This window comes from Salvia miltiorrhiza, chromosome 5, assembly GCF_028751815.1.
Source record: "Salvia miltiorrhiza cultivar Shanhuang (shh) chromosome 5, IMPLAD_Smil_shh, whole genome shotgun sequence".
Taxonomy (NCBI): domain Eukaryota; kingdom Viridiplantae; phylum Streptophyta; class Magnoliopsida; order Lamiales; family Lamiaceae; genus Salvia; species Salvia miltiorrhiza.
Window position 1 is genome coordinate 43,626,016 of NC_080391.1, and position 21,945 is coordinate 43,647,960.

The 21,945-nt window shown below is 38.7% G+C and overlaps 3 protein-coding genes across 4 annotated transcripts; 2 read left to right on the plus strand and 1 right to left on the minus strand.

Annotated features, from left to right (window-relative positions):
- Positions 1-331: 331 nt before the first annotated feature.
- Positions 332-2,754, plus strand: LOC131024674 (pentatricopeptide repeat-containing protein At2g15690, mitochondrial). Its single transcript, XM_057954185.1, has one exon. It carries the CDS (start codon positions 452-454, stop codon positions 2,444-2,446), a length of 1,995 nt encoding a protein of 664 aa, XP_057810168.1. The 5' UTR covers positions 332-451; the 3' UTR covers positions 2,447-2,754.
- Positions 2,755-3,701: 947 nt separating this feature from the next.
- LOC131024675 (uncharacterized protein At5g41620-like) lies at positions 3,702-7,348 on the plus strand. 2 transcript variants are annotated; one of them, XM_057954188.1, is made up of 4 exons: positions 3,886-4,351; positions 5,658-5,783; positions 5,866-6,832; positions 6,953-7,320. In XM_057954188.1, exons 1-4 carry the CDS (start codon positions 4,112-4,114, stop codon positions 7,180-7,182), a joined length of 1,563 nt encoding a protein of 520 aa, XP_057810171.1. In that variant the 5' UTR covers positions 3,886-4,111; the 3' UTR covers positions 7,183-7,320. The 2 variants fall into 2 exon arrangements, with proteins under 2 accessions (XP_057810170.1, XP_057810171.1); XM_057954187.1 differs by having other exon boundaries at positions 3,702-4,351; positions 5,866-7,348.
- On the minus strand, positions 7,218-8,972 carry LOC131024676 (uncharacterized). The gene is made up of 6 exons (XM_057954189.1): positions 8,457-8,972; positions 8,290-8,392; positions 8,098-8,214; positions 7,861-8,031; positions 7,660-7,783; positions 7,218-7,577 (listed from the first exon to the last, which is right to left on the minus strand). Exons 1-6 carry the CDS (start codon positions 8,876-8,878, stop codon positions 7,462-7,464), a joined length of 1,053 nt encoding a protein of 350 aa, XP_057810172.1. The 5' UTR covers positions 8,879-8,972; the 3' UTR covers positions 7,218-7,461.
- Between the last annotated feature and the right edge of the window lie 12,973 nt (positions 8,973-21,945).

Below are 21,945 nucleotides of genomic sequence, written 5' to 3' on the forward strand. Positions count from 1 at the left end.
ATCCAGATCCAGATCCAGATCCAGATCCAGATCCAGATCCGTTGGGTCCAAAAATTTGAGATCCAGATCCATAAAAACGGATCTGGATCCACGGATCTGGATCGGGTCCAAGATCCACTGCCATCCCTAAATACTGTTATGCTAAACTTCATCAGTTATCACAGAAAGTAAGCTAAGTCATCATTTGCACTTAGAATTTTAGGCCTCTATTTCTTGTTGGGCCCTGACCCAAATTATGCAGATTTGTTCTGACCAAGCCCGATTAGCAACGGCCCATTATTCGACTGATCCTGACCCGAATAAAAAGTCCGAATTAGGCCGAAGCTTAGCTGCTTCTTCATCCATTATTATCAGTTATCCCTATTATTTTTCAGTAGGGTTTATCACTCTCTCTTTCTCTCTGCAACACATCCCAACTAGGGTTTAACCCTTCCATATCCACCGTCTACAAATGGCGTCGCCGTTATCTTCCATTTTCCGAGCTCGATTCCCCTTTACCACTTCATCTATCTACAAGGTACGCCCTTCCCCCCCTTTCATTTCAATTTCCCAAACCCTAATCCGATACCCGGTGATCAGAGCTCTCTCCACCTCCGCCCTTCCCGGTGATTTCCATCTTCCAGATCCCCAGTCGCCTGCTCCTTCCTTCAATTTCAATCAGAATCCCGGCAATCAGGGCGCCCCCCGGAATAATGATTTCGGGAACCCTACCGGTCAGAGGAACAATAATTTCCAGAATAATCAGGGTTATGATGCCGGTTACGGTAATAGTAATGGCGGTGTGAATCGGGGTTATCCGAATCAAGGGAGTTTCAGTCCGGGTCAAGGAGTAAACCCCAGCCCTAATTTTCCAGAACAGGGGGTTCGGCAGAACCAGAGGTATCCGCCGAACTCGAGAACGAATATGGTGAGGGATAATGTTAATCAGTGGGGTAATAACCAGAATCAAGGACCTAGGTCGTACTCGAGCCCGAATTTGGCGAGGGACAATAATCAGAATCAAGGATATGCGCCGAGTTCGAACCCAAATTTGGTGAGAGATAACGCTAATCAGTGGAGCAATAATCAGAATCAAGGATATGCAGCGAATCCAACCCCGAATTTGGAGAGGGGTTATCCTCAACAAGGCGGATTTCAGAACCAGGGTTATCCGCAAAACCCTAATCGGCCTAGTGGTGTTGGTGGCGGTGGTGTGAATCAAGGGAGAAATAGCTATAACGCTCAACCTCAACAGCAAAACCAGAATCAGTGGGGATCACATGGGCAGGCTGTGGCAAATGATAATCGAGGTCCAGCCACGATGGAACAGTCAGCCAGCACGGTTGGGACTCTTGTTGTCAACTTGTTTAGTTTGTGCAGAGAGGGTAAGCTTAAGGAAGCAATTGAACACATGGATCAGGGGGTGCTTGCGGATGCTGAGTGTTTTAGTTTGCTTTTTCAGATGTGTGGGAACTTAAAGAAGTTTGAGGAGGCGAAGAAAGTGCATGATTACTTCTTGAGGTCGGTGCATAGGGGTGATCTCGAATTAACAAATAAGGTGCTTGACATGTACTCAAAGTGTGGAAGTATGACGGATGCACGAAGAGTTTTTGATCATATGCTTGATAGGACTATGGATTCTTGGCACTTGATGCTTAATGGGTATGCAGCTAATGGTCTTGGTGATGATGGTTTGGCATTGTTTGAGCAGATGAAGACGACTGGTTTACCACCGAATGGGGAGACTTTTCTTGCTGTTTTAGAAGCTTGTGCTAATGCTGATGCTATTGAAGAGGGATTCATATATTTTGATTCAATGAAGACTGACTATGGGATTTCTCCTGGAATCGAACATTATGTGGGACTTTTAGGTGTTCTTGGTAAGTCGGGACATCTTGCTGAGGCTCAGGGGTATATAGAGTCTCTTCCGTTTGAACCTAGTGCTGTTTTTTGGGAGGCATTGATGAACTATGCTCGTATACATGGAGATATTGAGCTTGAAGATCATGCTGAGGAGTTGTTGGTCAGTCTCGACCCTTCAAAGGCTGTCACAAACAAGATCCCGACTCCTCCAAAGAAGCACTCCCGGCTCAACATGCTCGTGGGGAGAAACAGGATACTGGAGTTCCGAAATCCTACTCTCTACAAGGATGACGAGAAGTTGATGGCTGCGAACCAACCTCAAGCTTATGTGCCTGACACAAGATACGTTCTTCATGACATTGATCAGGAAGCAAAGGAGCAGGCATTACTCTACCATAGTGAGCGTCTAGCAATTGCTTATGGTCTGATTAGCACTCCAGCAAGGCAGCCCCTGCGAATCATTAAGAACCTTCGTGTATGTGGTGACTGTCACAATGCTATAAAGATCATGTCCAGAGTTGTTGGGAGGGAGTTGATTGTGAGAGACAATAAACGGTTCCATCATTTCAAGGATGGCAAATGCTCTTGCAACGACTACTGGTAAGTAGTTTCCCACTCATCAATGCTGGTGGCTTGATCATCATGCTTGTGAGAAGATTAGGACTCTGTTGGTTCTATGATGAACGGCATGCTACTGTCTAGATTTACATAGAAACGACCAACTCTTTGGCTTGTCGAATGTAGTTTCATTCATCTATGTTCAATTCACAATGGAATTCAACTCTCACTGGCAGTCTATAGGTATTTTGAGTAGTGAGATGGATATGATAATTGGCATTGCTCTAGGAAGGATTTCAAGTTACTATCCGTGCATATATTCAAGCATAATTTATGAAGTTAACTTCTCTTCAATCATTTTTGGTAGTTATTTTACAGTTGGAATCATTTGTTAGTTATGTAGATCAACCTACTGGTATTGTGGATGTCTGACGTATATTTGATTTGTAGTCGATAATTTATATACTTTTATTTGGTAAAAAGTTGTTCACTACACTAATGTTGGACTGAAAAGCTCTAAATCTGGGGAGCGATATCGTTAACGTTAAAATTGTTAGTTCACGAGGACGTTAAATATCACTAAGTGTGCATTTACTTTGATGGATAAATTTATCATTGGAAAAATGAGAGATAACAAAAATTTATGCCTTAAATGTTTCTTTTCCAACATTTGACAAGTTCACCATTTTTTCTTATTTTCACTTCAAGTATTATCCCTCCATTTTTGAGCATGTTGGAAAAGAAATGAGACATTTAAAAATATAAATTTGTTATCTTTTATTTTTTAATGATAAATTTATCCATCAAAGTAATCGCACCCTAAAAATTTATAAAGTCTGGATTTGCTAAAGCAAGCATAATCATACAAAGATACTAAACTTGGTTCATTTCTATTGAATTTGGTCTAGCACGATCAAATAAAACATAAAAATGCTCGAAATCATATCCAACACACACAGCAAAGACGAGTAATTGATCCAGTATGTAATCACGGTGCGAGTTTGGGGTATCTCAAGCCATTCTATTGATAGTTCTAATTGTCGCATTAAATTTCGCTCAAACACTTGTTAAATTGAGGTTTTTGGTAGTATAAAAATATTTTATATAGTTAAAATTGTCCAAAACATCCATCAACATTATTGGTTCGCGTGTTACACACAAAGCTACATTGTGACAAAAGGAGGAATTCTTTTTGCAGAGTTCTACTATTAACTTATAATTGTGGGGTTTTTTTTTTCTTTTATTCTTGGGGGGGGGGGGGGGGGGGGGGGGGGGGGCGGGGGCTAATTAAGTACCTTTTGCATGTATAGTTAATTCAGTATATATTTAATAAGTGTTTGTGTGTGTGTGGGTTTTTTTTTTTTTTTTTTGAATTGCTATGATTTGTGAATTGAACATATGCATTACCTACATTCATTTATATATATAACTGCAAACTTGTATGTATTGCATTTTGCAACATGTGTGTGGGTGTGGCACATACAAAATGAAGCTAAAAAAAGTGAGAGTAGAGGAGGGGCATTAAGCACATGAATATGCAGTAGTTGGAATAAACTCAAAATGTCGCAGCTATCAATGACCGGTGCAGAGGAGAAAATGATTGAATCATGTGCTCCTATTTTAATTCACCCAACAACTACAAATAAACCTCACATTTCATACCTTTATAACTCCATGCAACCATCTTTCAAGTCTAGAGAGAGAGAGAGAGATGGAAAGGGGCGAGGAAAGTGGGGAAGAAAAGGCAGAATTTCTGTGGGAGAAGTTGAGGAATGTAGGAAAGAGAGGGCATTCGACTCCTGCAGCTTCATTTTGGAGAAGGAAGGAATTGCACGACACTTTGGGGATAATTTCATCGAGAAAACTTGCCGCTGCTTTCTGGGAGCTCCATCAATACAAGCCACTCACTAACATGCGCCGCCGCCTCACTGCCCCTCCGCCGCCTACTCTGGTAAACCCTTAATCACGCGCAACATGCTTTCATTTTTAATTTTGTGAATTTTCGTCTTTAGAGTTGTTTAAAAAAAATAAATAAATAAAAATAAATAAATAAATAAATAAATAGGATATGTGAGTTGATTTTGTTTCTGTATGTTTGATACTCTCTCCGTCTTATTACAAATATCCTACTTTTTATAATGAGATGTTTCATTACAAATGTTTTTTTTTTTTTGCAATATATTCTCTCTCTACCTAATATTTTTCTATTAAAAAATAATGAGACATTTGTAATGGACGGAAAGAGTACAATTAATTAATTGATGAGTTATGTAGTGCATTAATGATGTAACTAATTTAGAGGGTACATGCAATATGTGGACGTGTGGTCTACCATTTGACTAGTCACGGTGTTGGTTTGAGTTGGTCCTCTCATAAATAAATCGGGCATCTATTTTAATCTTGCAAACAAACTATCACTTTTCTTTTTTAGGATGTTGCATTCTATATTTTATCCTTATAATTCAATTTTACAAACATCTCTTACTTACTAGAAAACCACTTCATGGCCTATACCCAATTCTTATAATTCAATTCGAACTCGACTAAAAGACATCGATCAAACCATTTAATTAAAATTCGTATTGAAATCAACGTGCTATACTTTTTGTGGACGAAAAAATTATTTTATTTTATGTCAACTAATATAAAAATATATAGGAAATATTCACATTCAAGTGAAAAAATATTATTTTTGTATATGACAAATTTTGTATGAAAATCAGTGAAATTCTGACATTTTATGACGAAGCAATGCTATTGCTGGTTTGTGACAAGTTTGTAGCGTGGATATATAGTTTGGGACTTAGTTAATTTGGGTATATTCTACTTGTTATTTTTAAAATGTTCCTTATCATAAGTGGGTAAGTTTTTCTCCACCCCTTTATTAGTAAACGTGATACATGAAGTGATTAATGTCTTATTGTATATGAATACGAGACAACATGAAATTTGAACCAAGTACTTCATGTATATGAGCAAAAGCTGGTTGCTGGTACACTTCAAATAATAGGATTTTGGGAATATTTATATAACTACCAGCTTAGGTATTATACTGAAGTTGCACATGAGCATATGGCCTACATTTGATCAAAAAAATCTTTGGTATTTTCACAATTATACGAGCTATACGGATGCTGCAACACAGGGCATTTTTAGGTGTTGCTTTTGAATGTATTTCTGGAGAAGAATGAAAAATAGGCTGGAGCTGCATGTCCAAGTTGAGATTCATGTTAACTATTTGCTTTCTTATCATCCAGCCTGAAAGTTGGAGTAATTCGAGGAGGCGTGTTGCTGACTTACTAAGGCAGCATCATCGATCAATTGAAACAAGTAGTCATGCTACACAAACTGTGTCACCTTCGAGTTGTAGCAGTTCAATGGAGGTGAAAAAGTCTTTTCTTTTCTTTTGTATTTCTTGATCTTGAAGGTTGATTGTGAAACTTATTGATTACTCTTGTGTTACAGATTGCACTTTGTAACCCTGCTACCTCTCCCAGCTCAATCGAATTAAAAGGGAGAAACGGAGAGCTAACTTATAGCTTCAGAACATCGACAGAAGTGCTTAGAGTTTTGAACCGTGTGTGGAGCCTGGAGGAGCAGCATGTTTCCAACATGTCTCTCATCAAAGCGCTGAAGAAAGAGTTGGGTCGCGCTCGTTTTCATGCAAAAGAGTTGGTTAGAGATCAGCAAGGTGGTCGACATGAAATGGTTGAACTGATGAAGAATATCACTGGAGGTGGAGGCAAACCAGTCAGAAAAAGCAAGGCTAAAGTTGAGTCCACACGAGATGATGAACTTGAGCACGAGAGGAAGTTGAGGAAGCAATCGGAGACCTTACAAAGAAAGTTAGCTCAGGAGCTTTATGAGGTTAAGCGTTCTGTAGCTAGCGTTTCTAAGGAACTGGAGAAAGAAAGGACTTCGCGTAGTTTCTTGGAAGAGCTTTGCGATGAGTTAGCATGGGCAGTGAGAGATTGTGAAAAGGATCAGAGGCAGAAATCTGACAGTGATTTGGGTGAGAGAGGCGATCATGATCAGTTGATTCTTCGTATATCTCAAGCGTGGCTTGATGAACGGATGCAGCAACATCAGACCATCCAGAATGAAAGAAATGGCAACCAAATGGTAGGGAATCCCATGTATCGGAGAAGCTCACTGGAATCAATCCCAATTAACATGGGAGCTAGTGCTCGTCAAGAGGAAGATGATGATGATGATGGATCCTCAAGTAGTCATTCTACTTGTTTTGAGGTGGACAAAATAAATGAATGCAGCTTGAAACCGCAAGGACAGAAACTTCAAGAAAATCATTTTGAGGAAATGCTGAAGATAAAAGAGTTTAAGGAAAAACTCGAGTCTTCTGATAGGAGAGCATTGAGTCCATCGAGGTTGCAGGCGAAGTTTGAGGAACATATGGCTCGAGCAATGTCACATGGTAAAATAGGGATTTCACACAAGGCTGAAGCAGTGAAAAGAAATACTTGTGATGATATAAGTGAACTGGATTCGAACCATGCTATCAACAATCTAATCAGATATTACCATTCGTTTTCAGAAAATGGAATGCCAGTTAATAAAGATGATGCAACCTTGAGAAAGAGTTCCCAAAGTCCAGTACGCGAATGGACTCAAAAACGGCCAGCTCGGGAATCAGAGACAACATCCAAATTTCTCCCTGAATTGAAGGAATGTACCCTGAGAGGAAAGCTATTTGAAGCAAGGTCGGAGGGTCAGAAATCACGCTCACGCCAGAGAGCTTCCATTTACCCTTCCAGAGGTGAATGATATATTGTTCCTGGCAAGTAGTTAACATTCCTGTCTGTCTTTAGAGACGTACATCATGATTGCATTAGCTAAGCATACACATAATACAATGTATTGTCATTTGATTACTCAAAAACTGATAGCATTTGCTTTCTAAAATATTCAGACAGTTATTTGTTACTGAAAATGGATCTAATGTAGTATTTGAGCCTACTTAGTCGATAGAAGAAGTCCATGGTCTCCGGTAAGCCAGGTTTAGTACATGTGTGAAGGAAAAGGACTCCAGCCTCCATCATTTGATCATGACATGGGGAAGACAAATGAGGCTTCTCTTTCCTTGGGGTTCCCTTCTATAATCGAAAGAGTTTTTCTATCCAAATCTACCACAACTGTGCATAAGGTGTGAAGTAATGGACCTGAAATACCAGAAAAAAGAAAAGGTATGATTTATGCTTACTTTCTAAGTTGTTGAGACTTTTGAATTCTAGTTCTTCATACCTGTCATGTAAATAGGATATTTTGTGTCGTCGTTGTCCCCAAGGAGAGCGAGAAAGTCACTTGTCGATCCCGTGGGCAGCACAGTGGCTCTTTTTTGTCTGCTCAATGAGTTATCATCTTGTTCCTTCACAACCAAAAGTTGAAATAAGTTTTAGAAAAAGAAAATACTCATTTTTGAAGAAAATGTGCTTGTTTGCCTGCCTGCTGAACTTGAAGGTGAAGGTACGTATTGGCATGGAAGAATGGCAGTGATCCTACTTCATGAACCGAGCAGCGATTTCTTGACGCTGTTTCTACATTCAAAATCCTCCGTGTGTTGACATCGATCAGATTGTAGCTATGCCCCACAGAAGCTTCTGAAGTATAAAGCCTCTGAAGCCACACAAGACAATCAGAAGAGAGGAATCTAAATATGAGTAATGAAGAAGCTTTACTTACTGCCAAGGCATCATCTAAGTTTTGTGCTTGGAGCAAGTCCCTCGAGATGAAGTTCCTTCCAATCCCTCCTGCTGCAATCTCGTGCCTCGTAGGCGGGACTGAATTCAGCGTAAAAGCCTGCAAGAAACTAGCTAGGAATCCTTAGCAAACAGAACATTATTCATAATATCTGATGAGGAAGAAATGAAATACCAGTCCATGAGTATTGAAGCCGAAAGCACAGGTGGGGAGCTCGCCTGCATAGGTGTAAGCAGTGAAGGATGCTCCACTTTCCAGATTCCCCTTAATCAAGTAACTGCCAGCAAGCAAAATTGAGAAAAGAGAAAATAGTCCATTAGTAAGCATTTGGACATACGTACGTATGCCCGAGCAGGGCGACGTTGGCGTCCTCGTTGTGGGCTGCCACAGCCATGGATTCAGCAACAACAAGAATGTCAGTGCAGTCATCATTGGTAGCATCCGCCTTGGGAATAAAGGGGAGTATCTCTTTCCGGAAATTGAGCAGCATTATGTGGAGGAAGGGTGCGCCGCTTCCTTGAGCAGTTCCTTTGAGCTCATCCCAGTAGATGGGGTACTTTTTCTTATTGGTTTGGGAGAGGGATGTGAGGAGTGGGTTTGAATGTGGAGACTCTGCAAATGGGAGCATCTGCTTCTGCAGAATTACATCGTTTTCAAGCCTGCTTTTGATCATGCTCGAGAATCTTTCACCGATCAGAAAACCCATCTCAAATCCATCTTTGCACGGACCAACTTCAAACATTTCCAGCCTTTTCGATTCCATCTTCTTTTTCAACGCCAATTTTTATCTCTCTTGCTCAACCTTCTTGCTTACTACCTTATCTTCCTACTAAACTCGTGTCTATTTAACCCCTAGCCGTTGAATCTATTTTTCAGAATTTAATTCATACAATACACAATTAGGGGTGGTAATAATTCCATTCCGATTATTCGGTTATAACCGTAATCGAACCGGAATTTCGGTTAACCAATAATCCAAATTAGCCGATTCGGTTCGATTACCGATTATTAAGTTTTAAATATGCCGGTTATTCGATTTAATTGGTAACCGACCGGTTAAACCGAATAACCGATTAATTAAATGGTTAAATAATAATTAATACATATATCTAATATATTCTAATACTCCCCCCGTCCACAAAAAAATAGTCACTTTCTGCCATTTTTGGATGTCCACAAAAATTAGTCTCTTTCTATTTTTGGAAACTATCTATCACATGGTGGGTCATATTCTCCACTCACAATGCAATTAATTATCATTATAAACACTACTTTTTAAGTGAGACAATTTTTCCACTCACAATACAATAATCATTTTTATTAAAATTTGTGCCATCCACCTTTAGGATTATTTTTTGTGAACGAATGGAGTATTTTATAATATTTTAACGGATTTTATTTTCAATAGTGAGGAATATATTTTATTTTTAGCTGTACATTTTTATTTTCAATAGTGGGGAGTAACAATTGTTATCAGATAAGAAGGATACTCAAAATCATTACCAATGCTTTTCAATGTGATTTTTCTGTTATATCCTTCCAATTATGTTTCTCCTACTAATATGTATGATCATTATTTTCTACTTAAACGTGTAAATTATTTTCAAATTCTGAAAATAAGAACACAAGGGTTTGTGTTTAATCAGTTATTCTAGAAAATTGTAAAAATAGATGATTAAGAATTTTTATTTTAATTAATATTGTTTTTTTAAAAAAATAAAGTAAATTAAACAAGTTAATTCGGTTAATCGATTAACCGATCCGATTAATCGGACCGGTTAAACGGTTCGGTTATCGATTACCTATTTCATGGTTAATCGGTTCCGGTTAACCAGAAAATCGGTTCAGTTATAAACGAATCGGACTGATTCCCACCCCTATACACAATACCCATAATCCATTGTTTTTTAACCAGCGACTCTCTCTCTCTCTCTCACACACACACACACACAGTTCACCTATGTAATGATATAGATGAAATAGAACTTTTATTGAAAATAAAAAAAAACAAACACCAAACAACCCAAGAAAGCACAAGGCGCAGACTCGGGATCGGACCTCATTAAAACCTCTCTTAAGGAAAACCCATAGGGAAAAAGCCTTAAGAGTAGGAAAAAGAGTGTCCGTCTAAAGCGATAAGCAAAAGAAACAAACGCTAAACAAAAGAAAATACGGGGGAGAGGCGGAGTTAGGACTGCCTCAGGAATTCTGACCGAACCATCATCCCAAGGTAGCCCCGGCCCATCCATCTGTAACCAGACAACACCAACAAAAAAACCGAAGCCAAAACCAGAGAACAACGTAAAGACCAAACGGAAGAGAAAACAAAGCATGAAAAACACATGCGTGATAAAACAGAACATGTGGAAAAGAGCAACCCACAAGAAACGGCAAGGCGCAGCAGGGGCTAGCGCACTGGAACCCTGAAAAACCCCAACCTTGGCGCTCCAAACCCAGCCACCATAACAAGAAAACCCTAAACCAGACGGCTAAAGCGACGAGAGATGTCATCCTGCACCAAATCAATGATCTCCGGGATAGCTTCACTCCAACAACCTTCACGCATCAAGGAAGAGGCTAAGATGTTACCCTCTCAGTAAATATGAGAAACCTACACCCGCCAGTTCGAAACGAGAGAAAGAATACGAGCCCAACGATTCTTGAAACGCCAGGGAACATGAGATGAACGAGCTTTAAGGAGAAGAACCATAAACATGGAAACGGACTCCACCCATATGCTTTGTCAACCTTTGAAAACCGCCTGCTCCGCTTCATATGCCACTCCTGAACCCTGCGAAAAATGAAAACATCCCAGAATAAAGTGTTAAAAAAATATGGATATAAATATCCAAGACTATTAAAATAAAATAAAAGGTAAATATCATATTAGTTAAACCTAAAATTATACTCGTTTTATTTAAAACATTTTGAATAATAAAAAGTAGTATTTTTTAAAATTCCAAATTATTATATTTGTATCAAAAATATTCTGCTTTTCATTTTCGATCTCCAGAATCATGACATGGTTCACCTGATGTCACCGTGTAATTTATATTTTATTATTTAGTTGATATGACACAAATCGACGTCGTTTTATACCATATCATTTTAAAAAACGACGTCCTTTTGTACCATGTCAGTTGATTCAAATTGCGTTGAAGGTTATTCAACGCCGACTTAATTTTTTTAATGATATGGCATAGAATGATGTAGTTTTGTGCCATGTCATTTAAAAAAATAAAATATAAATTAAATTGTGGCATTCGACAAGACACGTCATGATTTCGAAGACCAAAAAATGGACGCGGGACATTTTTGATACAATGGGTATAGTTTGGAGTTTAATATGATATTTACTCTAAAATAAATGACACTTGTATAACAAAATCATGATAACTATTTTATTTCTTGCTGGATTTATAATGGTACGAAATCAACAACAAATTTCATGCATAATATAAGAAAATGTGAGACAAAAAAAAATTGCATGAAAAATAAAAATCAGGAAAAATCTTGAGATCATAGTCTAGAAATCGTTCACTATATATATAATAGGCTTACAAAATTCTCCCTATACAAATATCAAGTGAGGATTGAGCTATTATATTAAAAAATCTTACTCCCTCTTTCCTGTAAAACTTGTCCTAATTTTCTTCTTTGGGGTGTCCACAAAAAATAATCATTCTATTTATGGACACTACCCCACAATAGATTAGCCTCCATATATTAACTTATTTACCTATTCTTTCATATAGTGGGACACTATCTCCACTTACAATACAATTAATTATCATTATTAATACTACCTTTATGGTGAGACCATTTCCCCACTCATAATACTTAACCAATTTTATTAAAACTCGTGTCACTTATTTTAGTGTGTGCTAAATATTCCTGATTCATCACGCCGGGTTTTTAAATTTTAATAATAATATTTGAAAACTAAAATCTTGCGCTAAGACACCAACAATATCTTTGCTTGATTTAGTTATTTAAATTGGAAGAACAAAGTTCAACGTCATCTTTGATTCATTTATCTTGTGGTTTGAAGATTTTTTCCTTTCTAAGAAGCAAAATCTAAATAAGAGTTGTGCGTTGGGTGTGCCAGGTAATATGGCAGCTGACGGTGGCCCCCGGCCGGTCAATGGATAAAAGTGAATACTGACGGTTCTGCGTTGGGTGTGCCAGGTAATATGGCAGCTGGCGGGGTTTTCCGTGATAATTTTGGGTGGGTCCGTGGCTGTTTCCACTTTAAAGGTGGAATCGGTTTTGCGTTTGAAGCAGAGTTACTCGCTGCTATTTATGCTATTAATATTGCCGATAATAGAGGATGGCGTTCCCTTTGGCTTGAGGCAGATTCTACTTATATAGTTAACCTTCTCAATTCTCGTTCTAATGACGTTCCGTGGCGTTTCATGGCTCTGTGGAAGAGGACTATCAGTTTGCTTTCGAACTTTAAATTTCAAGTATCTCACATTTACAGAGAAGGAAACACTGCAGCTGATCTTATGGCAAATCAAAATCGTTTGGAGGGATGGTGGCCGTTTGCGATTGACGAAATTAAGGAAACCGTGGCTCTTGATATGGCCACGCATAGCAGGGTCCGTATTAAATTATAATGCTGCGGTTATGGCTTGCTTGTTCAGTTGGGAACTTTTTTCAAACACCTGGTGCTCTCGGTGGTGCTTTCAGTTGGGAGGGTTCTTTTTGCAGGTGGCTGTTCAGTTGCGCGTGTTATGTGCTTGACGGGTTCATTTTCTTATGTTGGAGACAGATTTTGGGGCGTTGTGTTGATGGGTTTTGGGTGGATCGACCTAGATATAAGTTGAAAATGCACTGGGGTTTTTCTTCGAACACTTGGTGTTCTGGTTTGCGGCTTCCTGTTGTTTTGGATTTGCGGTTGCTGGTGGATTGGTCGGGCAGCGCTTCTGGCTGTGTCCGGGGCTGTGGACGTCTGAGCTGCTGGCGTTTCTGGAGGTGGAAGAATAAGGGGTGGTCGGACCGTCTTTTCTGGTGGTTTCTTTTGGTTGCTCCTGTTCGTAGGGTTTTCCGGCAAAGGCCTCTCACCGGTCGTGCTGCTATCCTCTGTTTGTGCTTTTCCGTGCTGGTTTTTGTTCAAAGTTCTTGTAGCTTTCTTTCGTTTTCTGGTTTGGTTCTTTTCGGGCTCACGGCGTCGGAGTCTTTTCGGCCGTGTAGGCGTTCTTGGTTGGCTTTTTGGCGCAGGTTCATTAACACAAGATGCTCTTTGAGGTTTGGTAGTTTTGGCGACGGCGTCTCACCGGCCAAAACTACTAGCTTTGGGATGCTTTGCGGTTTTCTTCTACTTGAGGTGCTAACGGCGACGGCATATAACCGGCTGTTAGCTACCTCTGGTCTTGACGGGCGTGGAGTTTTTGTTGACTTACGGCGACGGCGTCTTACCGGCCGTATTGTCTCTTTTTGCTTGCTCACGGCGACGGCGTCTAACCGGCCGTGTTGCTTTTCTTTTTTCTTTGCGTTTTTTCTTCTTGGTTGGCTGTTGGCGACGGCGTCTCACCGGCCCTCGGCCTACCATTCCTTTGTTTCGTTTTTTGGTCGGGTTAGAGCCGAGATTGTTTGGGGACGATGGTTAGGCCGGAGTTCCCGAAACTCTCTCTTCCGCTCTTCTCCTTCTGTTCCTTTTCTGTTAGACGGGTACTCTTTTTCCTTTTTACGGTTTTTCCCACTGGGTTTTCCGTAAAAAGGTTTTAATGAGGCTCGGCCCTTAGTCTGCTTTTCTTGTGCTTTCAAGGGTTTTTTAGGTTCTTTTTCCTTTTCTTTTTTTTTTTTATATAAAATGCATTTTAATAAATCTAAATAAGAGTTGTGAAAACGAAAAAGGTAATGATATCCGTTGTTGTCCTCGTTTATTAAAGACGTGATTGGGACTGATTTTGGGAAATTAAGGGGGGGGGAGAGAGGCAGCTCATATGGAGTTCGAGAAATTGAGGCTTCGTGCTCTGCTACCAATTCTTGCATCTCTTGTTCTGCTATGTTCTGTTAGTCTTTTGCATATTTGATTCCTTCGCTCTTTGAAAGAAAAGCTAAAAAAGGCTTCATTGGGAAGAACATAAATGTTTTAATTGATGGTATTTTTTTTTCATAACAATGGAACAATAACAACTGAGCTATATAAAGCTACATAGCAGTAAACCCTAAAGGAAGAAAGATAACCAAACTCTATCGGGTATAACAGAACCAACAATAAAGCAACACTTGTCTCAAATAACTAGGTGATAGCTGGTAGCTAAGAATGATCTAGAATGCCATCATCCTGCACATGCTCTCCATCATGAGCTAGCACTTCCTCTTGATATTGATCGGTAGAACGTTGAGAGATATGATGAGTTGGCTTCGTGCTTTTAGCTTCATGCACAGGTTGCATGCCATGTTGGATTTCGGTTGAGTGAGGTATTCTAGCATGCCCCCTCAATTCGAGCGAGCTAGAAGGAACAATGTGAAGCTTGTTCCGAAAGCGAGTGAAGGATTGCACACTCAAAGGCTTGGTGAAAATATCGGCAGTTTGATCGAGAGAGGATACATGAAGAACACGAAGAGAATGAGCAGCAATCTTCTCACGAACGAAGTGAATATCAAGCTCGATATGTTTAGTACGAGCATGAAGGATAGGATTAGTGGCAAGAGAAATGGTACTTGTGTTGTCAACCCAGACAGTCGGGATGCTGATGCGTCTTCGACTTTTGGGCTATTTGGCCCTAGTTTTTTTTCTTCTTTGTGTATGTTTGAGTCGTCTAGGGGAGAAAACAGGTATTCAGGAGGAGAAACCTCGGAAAAGGGCATATGCACAAAATGTGATCAGAATGGGCATTACTGGAACAAAACTATCCAAGCTTCTAGAAGTGAAACTTACCAGGAAGAGAGCTTGACAAAGTACCCCTCAGAACCATTCGAGGCGCGGGAACCTCCGAAGTGTACCACCTAGTGTTAGGTTAACCGAATGAAGCAGTTGGTAAGGCCATGACAGTAGTCGCAGTCAGCACAGATGGGCTATATATGAACCAGGATGAGAGCTTGGTGAAGTACCCCTCAGAACCATTCGAGGCGTGGGAACCTTCGAAGTGTACCACCTGGTATGAGGCCAACCGAAGAAAGAAGCTAGTATGACCATATCCATCAACAGCAGTCAGCAGCTGAAGTTATATATGGAAAGACATGTGGAAGAGATTGCTCGGAAGATTCTGGCGAATTCTAGCAATGGAAAGATCTGGAATAATGTGGAATCAACCCCAAATCCGCTGGAGATCCATTATCAATCAAATCAAATCAAGGATCAAGTTAAATATGAAAGGAAATCTGCTGCCAGATATGGTCTGCCGGCTAGGGTTTGACTGCTACCGAACTGTAACAACCCGGCTCCAGACTTGACGGCTGTCCCCATAGATCAACACGAGTCTTTTCTAGCGTGTTTTGTCATCACTCGCACGCTCCCTGAGAATCTTCCCAGGGGGTCACCCATCTTGAAATTGCTTCAAGCCAAGCACGCTTAACATTGGAGTTTCTTCCATGTGGGCACCAGAAAAGAATATGCATCTTGTTGATATGAGTAGCACTTATCAAATCATTTAAGCTCTCCTCGAATATATAGTCTCATACCTGCATATTCTCGGAATCCCTCTCGTTCGGGTGTGTTCCGGTTCATCCCTGCTCCCCTCCGCTTGGAAGTTTTAATCGGAGCCACTCCTTATCCGTGCCTCTTTTGCACCGGCGATCACTCCGCACTTCGTCCTCGGGCGTCACAGGCCCACCAGCTTCCGCTTGGTTCGTTCCCGAAGCACACCGTACTGGAAGAGGTTCAGCTCTGATACTACTATGTAACAACCCGGCTCCAGACTTGACGGCTGTCCCCACAGACCAACACGAGTCTTTTCTAGCGTGTTTTGTCCTCACTCGCACGCCCCCTGAGAATCTTCCCAGGGGATCACCCATCTTGAAATTGCTCCAAGCCAAACACGCTTAGCCTTGGAGTTTCTTCCATGTGGGCACCAGAAAAGAAGATGCATCTTGTTAATATGAGTAGCACCTATCAAATCATTTAAGCTCTCCTCGAATATGCAGTCCCATACCTAAATATTCTCATAATCCCTCTCGTTCGGGTGTGTTCCGGTTCAACCATGTGCCCCTTCGCTTGGAAGTCTTAATCGGAGCCGCTCCTTGTCCGTGCCTCTTTTGCACCGGCGATTACTCTGCACTTCGTCCTCGGGCGTCATAGGGGCTCCGATCTCTTGGCGTATGTTTGCAAGTATGATAACGTGATTTGGTTATATATGTGACATATATGAATTTTTGTTATGTTCCTCACTGAGTATATTGTTCAATATGCTCACCCCTTATCTTTTCAGTTTTGCATTTCTGGAGTCGAGGTGGCCATGGAAGTCGAGAACGACTAGAGATTTAGTATTTCTATGGAAATTTAAATTGAACTTGTTACTTTTCAGTTTAACGTTTTTATTTCATGTTACTACTTTAGTTTTGGCAAGTTGATTTTAAATTAGTTTAAATTTTGATAGTCAAGAAATTTTATTTTAACTATTAGTTCTTCAAAGTTTTTTTTTTTTTTTTTAAATTGAAAAGTTTATGAAAATTTGGGTGTTACATAGTGGTATCAGAGCGGGTCTACGTTCCTGTAGACTCGTGTTTTTAAAAAAATGACTTTTAAAAGGTTAATAAGTAAGCCTAGTCATTCAAAACTCATGCGCTACATCGACTCCAAGGTTGGTGTTTTAATTGTTCAATTTTTTCTTTATGATGCTTTTATGTTCTAGTACTACTACGTTTAGATCCATTAGAAATATTGGAATTGTGAATGTGTTTAGATGACACGAACGAAGCATGACTAGAAATTTCGAGGACGAAATTATTTTTTTAGTGGGATAGGTTGTAACACCCCAAATATTTTGATTAATATATATAAGCCAAATTATTAGTATTATATATTTTTTTATATGGTCTAATTTCGTTATTTATAATTTTAGTAATAATATAATGATTTTAGTAATAATAGTAATAATTTTAGTAATAATAATGAAATATGTGTAGATATATATATATATATATATATATATATATATATATATATATTACTCCTATCTTTTTAATAGTTAAAATTAGAGATGTAATCTAATTAGTTGCTTTCGTTTTAGCAAAATCTTTTTTTTTTATGGGATAGTGATTTTCCAATAGCAAAAGTTTGCGATATTTTTAATTATGTTTCCTATACACACTAAAACTTTTAAGCTTTATCTTTTAATTTGTTTTGTTTATCCTAATAAGAGATTTACTCAAAGTAAGGGTCATGCTTATTTAAACTTCTCAAAGATTAATATATATATATATATATATATATATATATGTAAGGGTCATGCTTATTTAAACTTCTCAAAGATTAATATATATATATATATATATATATATATTTATATATATATATATGGTACAGACGTAGATTTAGGGGATCACATTTACTTTCTCTTTTCTTTTTTCTTTTTTTTTTTGGTTCGCATAGAGGAGTTTTTTTTCCGGGAATATTTAGGATACGTTGTTTACGTCAAATTTTTCAAAAACACGTTTAAGGTGAAGGATTTTACGCTTATTCAATGTCATGCGCATAACACAAATGAAAGTGAAAAAAAAAAACTACAAAGTCATGGTAAAGCCATGACCCGGCTGCCCTGCCGCCCCAAGTCACCATCTCCAATTTTTCTCTTTCTCATGCCACATGTCACATTATAATTGGTGGATTAAATATTTTGATAAATAAAATTTTATAATGTTTTTTTATATGAAAAATACATTTAAATTATATTAAAATTTTTCTTATGTTTTGCTCTATAAATAGAGCCCAATTTCACTACATTAATTTTCACACCCAAACAAAAACTCTCTCTTTCTTCTTTTCATATTTCGTTGAATTGTTTCCTCACAGATTTATTTCTATTATGGATCTAAATCATCCCAAATATTATTATCCAAATTCTCAAAATCATCAAAACTCCCAAGATTATCCTAACCCTCAAGATTCTGCAAATTTTTCATCTTATTTGACTCCTCCTTTTTTTTTTCAAATTTCGAAAATCAACCAAATTCTCAATTTTATGAATCTCAATTTTCTCCAAATTTGAGACAAATTCCTACCTCTCAAAGATTTTCCACACCAGCAAATGTCTCTTGTAATTTGTTTCAGCACTGACAATTAAATATGTAATTTGCATTTTCTAATTGTATTTTTAAATTTCACGTATTGTACTTTGATATATTTAATTTCAGTTGTGTGTTTAATTCTTGTAATCTTCCGTTGTGATTGAGTTAAATATCAATTATAATATATGACGATATTTAATTATAATATAATTACAATTTTTTTTAAAAAATATTTATTTTATTTATTAAATATAATAAATAAATATTTATTTATATTTTATTTTAGATATTAAGATAATTTAAAAATAAAGTGAAAAGAAAAACTATGTAGGTTGAGTTGGTGTCATCAATGGGAGTAAAAATTATGTTAGGTTGTGGGTTGTGTAGCTGGATGAGAGAGAAATGAATATTTTATTAAAAAGTGGAGTAAGGTTGGGTTGGGTGAGTGTCATGACTGTGGGTAGTCTATTTATTATTCCATTATAAATTTTCTTATTTAAAAATATTATTTTCAAAAATAAAAATATTACTCCCTCCGTCCCAACGAAAGCGGTGCGCTTCTTTTCGACACGGAACTTAAGGAGAATAAGATTGTAGTGTAAAAATGTGTAAAGGTGTGTGGGTGATCACTAATTTACTTAGCAACTAAACCGCAACTAAAACGGTGTAATTGTAGCACAAATGTAGCAATCGAGTATCGTATCCACAGAGACTGTAAAACGAAATTACTCTATCTATTTCCTAAACAGACACTCACAGTAAACAGGTAAAACAATTATGATGGTGAAACACGAACTAAATTTAACCAAATAAAAACTAAAGAGCATATAGATAACGATAACTAACTCAAATGTAAGGAAAACTCTGACCCTAGGGATGTACTTTTACTAATCTTTGAAACCACGAACTCAAGTAGAGATGTAGGGGCACGATGGAAAGGTTTTGACAAATAGATGTAAAACGAAAGAAAATGGGGCAATAAAACAGTAATAGTCGAAAAGGTAGTTGTGTTGTTGAAGAACGACTACAAAAGTACCTGAATATAAGAGATTTAAGTGAAGAGGTGTGTGCATAGATAAAAGGAGAATAGACTATCTATTTATAGGCAATTTTAAGCTAAGGGCATTATCATCCTTTTAGATCTGGATGGATGAAGGGGGTAATTTTATTATTTCAAACTCCTCGTATACAAAGTCCTACGGTAAATTATTTTTATCTTGAATTCACAAATAAAAGATCGAATAATTGTTATATATGATAAGTGTTGAAATAACAATAAACAGACTAACAATGTAGATATGTACAATTAAAATCGAATAATAACAACGAAAATGAAATAATAATATTATCTTGGGTTAAGTATCAATTTCACCCCTAACGTGGAGGCCTTTATTATGTTTAACACCCTATGGGCAGGGGTGTGTCAACTAAGCCCTTGAAGTACCTAATTTATGTCAATTAACCCCTCTGACTTAATGTAGTAACCCGCTCTTTTAATTTATTAAAACCAGCAATGCGATAATTATTTATTGCATCATTCAGTAATAAAACCCAGTGGTTATCTATGATTCGATTTCGGCTTATGACTTTGAATTATATAATACTTGAAGCAGAGTTATTATTTTATTTCACGTGAAAAACCGCGATGAAGATTATTGAGCAGTCAATAATTATTATTTCAGATTATAACTGACTTAGCAAAGTCATGTTATTTATTAAGTGCAATAGAAGTATTATTTATATTTAGTTGTTATTATTTTTGTACTTGGTTGAGTCGTGCATTTATTCCAATTAAATCTTCGGATTTAATTTAGATATAAGATGAGCAAACGAATTAAATCTACGGATTTAATTTAGATTTATTTTACAGTCCATCGAGGCTAGCAAGCGAGAAATCAGTTATCGTGCGAGTATATATATATACGCTACATTAGTGAGAATCCAAGACTAGTATTTCATTAAGGGTGTTACTATATTACAAGTTTAGAATTACCAAAAGGCAAGAGCTTTACTTTAGCCATATCCCACATTACTACACATCAAATGCAACACATTCTTTTGTTTAACACCATCAGCCAACAAGGAAGCAAAGAAGAAAAAAAAAAAAAAAAAAGAAAAAAAAAAAAAGAAAGGAGGGGGCAGGCGTGTGGCTGAAACAGCCCAGCTGCCAGCCGCCCAACTCCACCAGTTCCCTTCTCCCTACACCCTACCATCTATTCTTTAGCATGCTCCAGCAGCCCCAACTCCTCCAATCACCTCCACTCTACCCTATACCTTGTCTCTAGCATACTCAAGTATGCAGCCAACATCTCCCTCTATTTGCTTCAACTCCAGCCAAGAATACACCATACTCTTCATCCTCCACTTAGAAATTCCGAAGAACAGGAGAAATCTGCATTCATTGCACTGCTGCCAAAATTTCAGAGGTAAGCTTGGTTCAGTTTCTTCACCTTTTTCCATATTCCACCTGCATTAATACAAGAACAGCAATCTTGAATTATTTCAGAGCTATTCCAGTTCATCTAGTACCTCAACAACAGCCAACCAAACATTAAGGTATTCATCACCTCACTTACTTCAAGCTTATGTTACATGCTCAAAACCAACAACACATTTCAGTTAATTTCCATAAGAATGCAGAATACAGAGTAGAGTAACACAACCACATTATATCACCATATATCAATATTTCATCCTATGTTCAGATTAGAAAGAACATGAGTTCATATTCATGAGTTCATATTGCCACTACCATAAGAACCTCACCACACAGCACAGTCTATCGAATTTCACATTAGAGGTATAAGAACTTAGCTTTTAGAAATGAGGGGCGCTGCTCTACTTAGTCAAGCCGAGAGACGATATCTGGGCGGCGACTCGCGGGAACAGCAGCGTCGTCGGCGTCGAGCGGTGAAAGGCAGACGACTCCCGACCTCGGCGATGGCCCTCGCCGATTCTGGATTGGAGCAGCCGGCGGCCTGACGACCAGCGGCCGCCGCCGCGAGTGCAGCGGCGCGGCGAAGCCGGCCTTCCAGTTGCAGCGGAGGCGGTATTCTTTTCTCTGGCAGAAATTAGGGTTTCTTCGTTCCTTCAATAGATTCGAGGGAGAGAAGAACGATTGAAGCCGAAAGGAGAACCGAAGGGAGCGTCCGAGTCAGGCAGGGCGACGACCAGCGACCGTTCGCCGTTCTTCCATAGGCGGCGGCGGCGGCGATTTTGGTTTTGGGAGAAGCTAGGGCTCGGAGTGAAAATGGAGGAATTCGCCCGAGAAGCTAGGGGGAGATTGACGTAGACAAGGGAGAAGCGGCGAAGCGCCGCCTCGCCGGATTGCGGAGCGGCGGCGGCGGGCGCCTCGGCTGAGGCCGGATCGAGAGGGAGAGAGAGAGGGAGAGGACCGAAGGGAGTATCTGATTGAGAGAGGGAGAGAGACGAGTTGGGGGTGAATAAGAAGAGTTGGGCCATTTCCTTGGGCCTCACCATTTTATTTGATTCTGGACCCAGATTCAATTATTTTTTCTTTTTTTGGGCTGAAAGATGAGTTTTTGTTTTTATTTTCAGTTGGGCTGTTACTACTTCTTTTGGGCCCATATTTATTTAATTATTTGAGCCCAATAATCTTATCTTAGTTAGGCCTTCTATTTTAATATTTCTGTC

Bases quoted from the DNA above. Each gene is read 5' to 3' on its own strand.
- LOC131024674 (XM_057954185.1), top strand. From the start codon at position 452: ATGGCGTCGCCGTTATCTTCCATTTTCCGAGCTCGATTCCCCTTTACC.
- LOC131024675 (XM_057954187.1), top strand. From the start codon at position 4,112: ATGGAAAGGGGCGAGGAAAGTGGGGAAGAAAAGGCAGAATTTCTGTGG. The intron at 4,352-5,657 runs GTAAACCCTTAA...CTTATCATCCAG, and splicing joins CCCCTCCGCCGCCTACTCTG to CCTGAAAGTTGGAGTAATTC. The intron at 5,784-5,865 runs GTGAAAAAGTCT...CTTGTGTTACAG, and splicing joins GTTGTAGCAGTTCAATGGAG to ATTGCACTTTGTAACCCTGC.
- LOC131024676 (XM_057954189.1), bottom strand. From the start codon at position 8,878: ATGGAATCGAAAAGGCTGGAAATGTTTGAAGTTGGTCCGTGCAAAGAT. The intron at 8,215-8,289 runs GTATTTCATTTC...AGTTTCTTGCAG, and splicing joins GCTTCAATACTCATGGACTG to GCTTTTACGCTGAATTCAGT. The intron at 7,578-7,659 runs GTATGAAGAACT...CTGGTATTTCAG, and splicing joins ATATCCTATTTACATGACAG to GTCCATTACTTCACACCTTA.